Below are 6,000 nucleotides of genomic sequence, written 5' to 3'. Positions count from 1 at the left end.
GGCCAGAGAGGTCAGGGAGTTAGGGGAGCAGAAGGGTTGGATCTTGGCCACAGGTCAGTCACAGACGTTCGACATAACCTTGGACAAGGTTCTAAGGTCCCTGGATCCTCGTGTCTACACATGGAGAAAAGATAGCGAGCTAGCTTGACAGAAGCCCAGTTTAAGCAAGACATCTGCAATCCTCATCATCGCGACATTGACTTTGAAATTCACAGCCGAGAGACCCCCTTGCCACCACGTCTTAAATTTCTAAAGACAAAATAGTAATAGCTTACAGTTCTGCCAGCTCCTCAAAAAAAAAAAATCAGAGAGCACAACATTGATTTTTTTTTTCTTTTTATAATTTTGGCAGAGGAAGATGCAGTTCCTGGAAATGCTTACAAAACGATTCCTGACACTAGGAGGAGAGAGTTAAAAAAGGGGAAAAAGTAACAAGAAAATTTATCTGCATACAGATAGAAAGGAGGAAGGTGGAAAGAAAAGGCATAAACAAAAGAACTAAAAGAGAAAGGGGGGTCTTTAAAAGGCCTCAATTCAGGGGACGTTATCAAGGTCTCAGAATCTGCGATTCACAAGCTGCTCGCCGGCTGGGGTGGCGCAGGCCCCGCCCCTATCTCGGGTGTCGGGCGTTCATTGGTGGAAGAGGCAGTCGCCGGCCGGTGACTGCCCGAGGAAAGGTTGCCTGGGACACGCATCCCTGTGTGAACGCATGACGTCCCACCCTGGCGCCAGGCTGTCTGGGGCTGAGTCTTAGATCAACACAGCTGTGGGACCCGGACCCACAGCTGGGCAAAGGAGCGGATTCCTCAACAAAAAATAGGATTGTGGGAAAAGTTCTGAAACAAAAACAGCGCAGACAAAAGCCTTAATGACATCCTTTCATAAAAATAAAAAATGCAAGAGGGGGGAAAAAGCTGGTAAAAGGAGCAGAACTGGGAACAGAAAGTTCAGAGGCGTTTGGAGTAAGAGGCTGAGGCCCCGCCACCGCTAAACAAGTTGCAGAAGGCCAGGGCGAGCCGGCCAGTCTGCTATGCGGGAAAGAGAGGAGTCTTTGGGGTTTAAACTCTATTCAATGTTCCCAACCTAATCGAAAACCACTCCTTTGACACTTAGACCCTTAGGGTCACAAAAGATCCTTAAAGGTCTTTTACCCCCTCCCTATCCTCGCCTCCCCCAAGTAAGGTCCAGGAAGGATTTGTTTCCAAAGGTAAATTCTTGTCATGGAAAGGAGATAACCCCACTGCACCCTCCTGCCCTATCCCACACAGCCTATGGCCATTTCAGCCTGGAAGCATCAAGAGGAAATAATAAACACTTTGAAGGTATTTTGCAAACCTTAAACCCAGTAAACCCTCTATCCAAGCCAGAGACAACAGAGGTACTGAAGGACCTGAGACCCTGGGTGGGCTAAGCACTAAGCTCTTCCCGTAACACAACTTGGCCCCATGCAGAACTAATGCTGGTGGAGGAAGCATGTCCGGTTCTTCTCTTTTTTTGAGACAGGGTCTCACTATTTAGTCCCTGGCTATCTTGAAACGCACTATGTAGACCAGGCTGGCCTTGGACTAACAGAGCTGTGCCTGCTTCTGCCTCCTGAGTGCTGAGATTAAAAGCCTTTTTATTTTTTTTAAAAAATAAATGAGTCAGAGCTGGGTATAAGGGCACACCCCTTTAATCCCAGCACTAGCATTTGAGGCCAGCCTGATCTACAGAATCTACAGAGTGAGTTCCAGGGCAGCTAGGGGCTACACAGAGAGACCCTGACTCAAAAAAAAAAAAAAAGGAAAAATAAACAAATGCATACATACAAACAAACACACGAGATCATCCTCATGAGCTCCACAAGCAAGAAAAGTGAGGCACCAAGAATAATTTGTTCCAAGTTCACACTGTGAAAGCATTTGAACATAGGTCTGCCAGGCAATGAAGGCCATGATTTTTCCAGAAGCTCCTGGAATGAGTATTTTGCACAAACATACAGAAGTCTTCACAACAGCCAAAGAAAGGGTCTTCTGTTTAGTTATTCGGGAGTCCTCAGCTACGGAGATTTTCCTTCCCCCTGACCAATAGCTGGCATGTAACTTCTTCAGCGTAAGCGTATAGAGATTGATTTGTGTTTTTACAGGTTAGATTCCCTTTTTCTGAAACTGAAAGAGCTGTCCTTGAGAACTTTCATATTCCCAGGAGAAAACTTCCCAAGGGCCCTGTGGAGTGATGGAAAAGAACGAGGCTTCACCTGTGACATGACACTGGACATGCTTCACACGCCTCTCCCAGCCCCTTGCCACCCCACATGCTCTCTCTGTCCAGCTGTCACACAAGCATAGATTTCTTGAGTCAGAAAGTGTAACAATCCCTTAGTGCCATCTCTCTCTCTCTTCTCTCTCTCTCTCTCTCTCTCTCTCTCTCTCTCTCTCAGAAGGCAATCAAAGCCAGGGTCGCTGGTTTTGCTCAAGATTCTATGAAGATGACCCACAGTTAGCAGAGATGGCTGAATGAAGGAACCCAGGGCTCTGGCTTCCTAGTGGCCTTCCCACTGTTGGAACTGTCCCAGCTCAGAGGTCCCATTGTCCTGTTGATCAGTGCCACACACTACTGAACACTTAATTGTTTCCTGTGTTAATCTCGTCCCGGACATTGTGAGGTTCTTGAGAGCAGGGGCCTCTGTTTCATGTGAAGCAACTCCATAAATATTCACTAGGCTGACTAAGACAGCAATCTTGGCTGGGAGAACCTCACCTGGCCTTTTCCAAGATGGAAACCAGAGTCTTGGAACTACAGGGTTTTCAGAGTCTGGGAAGTGGAGAGAAGACAGCCTAAGAATACAGAGTGCACTGTCCTTTTGCAATGGGGGGGGGGGTGCAATGTGTCCTCTTGCCTGCCTGCTGGCTCTTCCTGATCTCTCAGGCGGTGATGGAGCTACTTCAGCAGGACCAGGGATAATCACGTCCAGGTGGCTGCCCTTCCACAGCAGAAGGGGACAGACAAGGGAGCGAGTGCTGAAATTGCTATTGTTTTCTGCACCGAATGTGGAAAGTGTGAGGAGGAAGGGAGGCTGTGCAAAGTGAGGAAGCAAGAGTTAGAAGGGATTTGCTGACCCATTGCTGTATGTGCGTGGAGGGGACCTTCTAAAAGGGTGCGTGCAGAAATGATTCCTTCTAATCCTCCCTATCTGAAACCTTGTCCAAACTTCTAATCAAACTCACTGCCAAAGAACAACTGGGCACATATCTAGTTCCTTAAGGAGCTCATAGGACAATGGTCCCTGTTTTTTCTTTCTCCCTGGAAAACGCTTGGATCTAGACTATTTTCTTCTCTCTCTCTTTTACCCCCCCTTCCCCCTGTTGCTCAAATAAATAGTGTTCTTTGCTTAGGCCTCCTCTCCCCTCCTCCTTCTGTAATCTCAGCGCCTAGCCCAAATCTGTTTTCTTCATTGTAACCTCAGCTTCACCGCAATTAATTTTTTTCCCCTCTGGTCACAAGATAATTCCCGACGCCAGTGAGTCTGGAGGTCAGACGAGCAGCAAATTGGGGAACAAGGCGGCACTAATTCCTTACAAGTTTCCCTTGAAAATGAGAGAGAGAGAGAGAGAGAGAGAGAGATTGTCCTTTAGGGGTTCATGACGACCTCGGAGCTGTTGGTTCGAACCAGTGTTGTGCAGAGGGCAGGGGAGCTCAAAGATCTTGTGCGCCGCCAGAAAAGGCAAATCTTAAAGTTAATGGTTTTAAGTGATTTTTTTTTTCTTCAAATCTCTGCTGGCTCAAGAGGCCCGCCTCTCCTCAGTATCAGCGCTTCCTCATTCTTCGCGTCCGCGGCTCAGCGGTCCTCGGCGTCAGACCAGCCCTAGGAAGCCTGTTAGCAATTTAAACTCGCTGTGAACGCCCAGGGCCGGAGAGGCGGTGCTTAGGGCGGGCGGGGGCGGAGCCTGGACGGGCTCTTTTGAATAAAGGGGCGTAGCTTAGAGTCGATTCTATAAGAGCCGACTGCGGCAGGCGTGCGCCGACTGTTTGCTGCTTTAGTGGTCTTTCTCTCACCTCCAGCTTTACTATCTAACATGAAGGCGCTGAGCCCAGTGCGCGGCTGCTACGAAGCAGTGTGCTGCCTGTCGGAACGCAGCCTGGCCATCGCTCGGGGCCGCGGCAAGAGCCCGGCGGCCGAGGAGCCGCTTAGCCTCCTGGACGACATGAACCACTGCTACTCGCGCCTGCGGGAACTGGTGCCGGGAGTCCCGAGAGGCACTCAGCTTAGCCAGGTGGAAATCCTGCAGCGTGTCATAGACTACATCCTCGATCTGCAGGTGGTCCTGGCAGAGCCGGCGCCTGGACCCCCGGACGGTCCGCATCTCCCAATCCAGGTGCGCGGGGAACCAGGCGGGGCAGAGCTGATCATGCGGACTGGGATGCTACGGGTCTCTCACCGAGTCCCCGAATGACTTGGCTAACTTGCTTCTTATCCTCCTTTCACAGACAGCTGAGCTTACTCCGGAACTTGTGCTCTCCAACGACAAGAGGAGCTTTTGCCACTGACCTGGCGGCCCTGGCACCTCCCGGTAAGTTTTCTTCTGACGCGGACGAGAGGGAGGCTTGCTTGGAAAGTCCTGAGGTTGACAGAACATTGCAAGGTTTAGGGTTTCCTCCGTTTAGGGAAATCCAAGCCAGAGAGAGACAAGAGGCTTATCCGTGGTCACTTAGAGTAAACGACAGTACCAATGTCAATATCACGTGCATTTCTAAAGCACGTTGCCTCTGTTCACCCAGGGTGGCCAAAGCCTTGGGCAAGTGGGCGCGCGGATCGCACCAAATAGTCCTTTAGTAAAGGCAGCCCCTTTTCCATTAGTGTCATTTCCAAGCGGGAGGGGGAGTGGTGGCTCCGCCTGTGGTCCTTTGGCGCCAACTGGGTGGAGGCTGTGTGGGGTGCAGAGTTATCAGCTGGAGGTAGAGACCGAGTTTCCTCCCTGGCGCCGGCCAGTCTGCGGCGGCCTCCGCCTGGGCGCGCTCGGCGGAAACTGACGGCTCTCTCACTCTTCTCTTCTCCCCCGCCCAGAACGCAGGTGCTGGCGCCCGTTCCTCTTGGGACCCTGGGACTCTCTGGGACCCTCTCTCCGGCCGGAAGCCCGAGGGCATGGATGAGCCTCGATCTTGCCCAGCCCTCTTAACTTCCCCATAACCCCTGCCTCGAGGTTGGACCGGGAGCCCGAGAGCGAAGGACTGAACTTGGGTGGCCTGAAGAGCTAGCGCTGGTCAGCAGCTGGACAACGTCACCCTGTCCCTACCCTGACTCCCAAGTCTTAAAAGACTGGCTTTTCCGAGAATGGGGGTGTCGAGAAGGGGGGCGAGTGGCTGCCCTGCACACTGCCAAGGCAGCGTAAGAGCTGGTTTTCTGATCTCCTTGGAGAACGGCTCAGCTGCCCTGATTATGAACTCTATAATAGAGTATATAGCTTTTGTACCTTTTTTACAGGAAGGTGACTTTCTGTAATCATGTGATGTATATTAAACTTTTTATAAAAGTTAACATTTTGCATAATAAACCATTTTTGAACACTTTGTGTATGACATCATGCGCCATCTGCCCATTTCTTAAATCTTACCTGTCTGTCTTTAGGAAATAGCCTAGGACCTTGGAAGGAACAAGTTTGGATACCCTCAGGGTTGATTGAAGATGAGGGATATTGTGGGGTGGATATTTGAAAGGGCTAAGAATGGGAATCCCCAAATCCATTGGGGGTTGAGATAAAGGATCTGCAATCCTACCCTGCTACAATACAAGCTACCCAGGAAGTTTGAGGCTGCGTTTTTCTTTCAGTCCCTCAAAACTTGGAAGTGGCTCTTTGATGCTACAAATTGGTGATGCCTTCCTGGCTCCTAGCAAGGGATCTGGTAAGGGTGGTCCCATTTCAGCTTCTTCCTAGACTTCCAAACTTCAGGGTTGCTGGGCATAGTGACGCACGGCACACCTTTTAATTCTCGCACATGAGAGGCACGGGCAGGCATTTCTCT

The 6,000-nt window shown here is 50.4% G+C and overlaps 1 protein-coding gene across 1 annotated transcript; it reads left to right on the top strand.

Moving 5' to 3' along the window:
- Positions 1-3,991: 3,991 nt before the first annotated feature.
- Id3 (inhibitor of DNA binding 3) lies at positions 3,992-5,544 on the top strand. Its single transcript, XM_048443238.3, has 3 exons — positions 3,992-4,355; positions 4,468-4,550; positions 5,045-5,544. The coding sequence occupies exons 1-2, from the start codon at positions 4,056-4,058 to the stop codon at positions 4,525-4,527; spliced, it is 360 nt and encodes a 119-aa protein (XP_048299195.1). The 5' UTR covers positions 3,992-4,055; the 3' UTR covers positions 4,528-4,550; positions 5,045-5,544.
- Positions 5,545-6,000: the final 456 nt, after the last annotated feature.

The sequence above is a fragment of the Myodes glareolus genome, chromosome 6 (genome assembly GCF_982192425.1).
Source record: "Myodes glareolus chromosome 6, mMyoGla1.1, whole genome shotgun sequence".
NCBI lineage: Eukaryota > Metazoa > Chordata > Mammalia > Rodentia > Cricetidae > Myodes > Myodes glareolus.
Note: the sequence above shows the minus strand (reverse complement) of the source record. Positions and strands in the feature narration are given on the sequence as shown.

Coding starts and splice junctions, on each gene's coding strand:
- Id3 (XM_048443238.3), top strand. CDS start 4,056: ATGAAGGCGCTGAGCCCAGTGCGCGGCTGCTACGAAGCAGTGTGCTGC. Junction 4,356..4,467: donor GTCCGCATCTCCCAATCCAG/GTGCGCGGGGAA, acceptor CTCCTTTCACAG/ACAGCTGAGCTTACTCCGGA.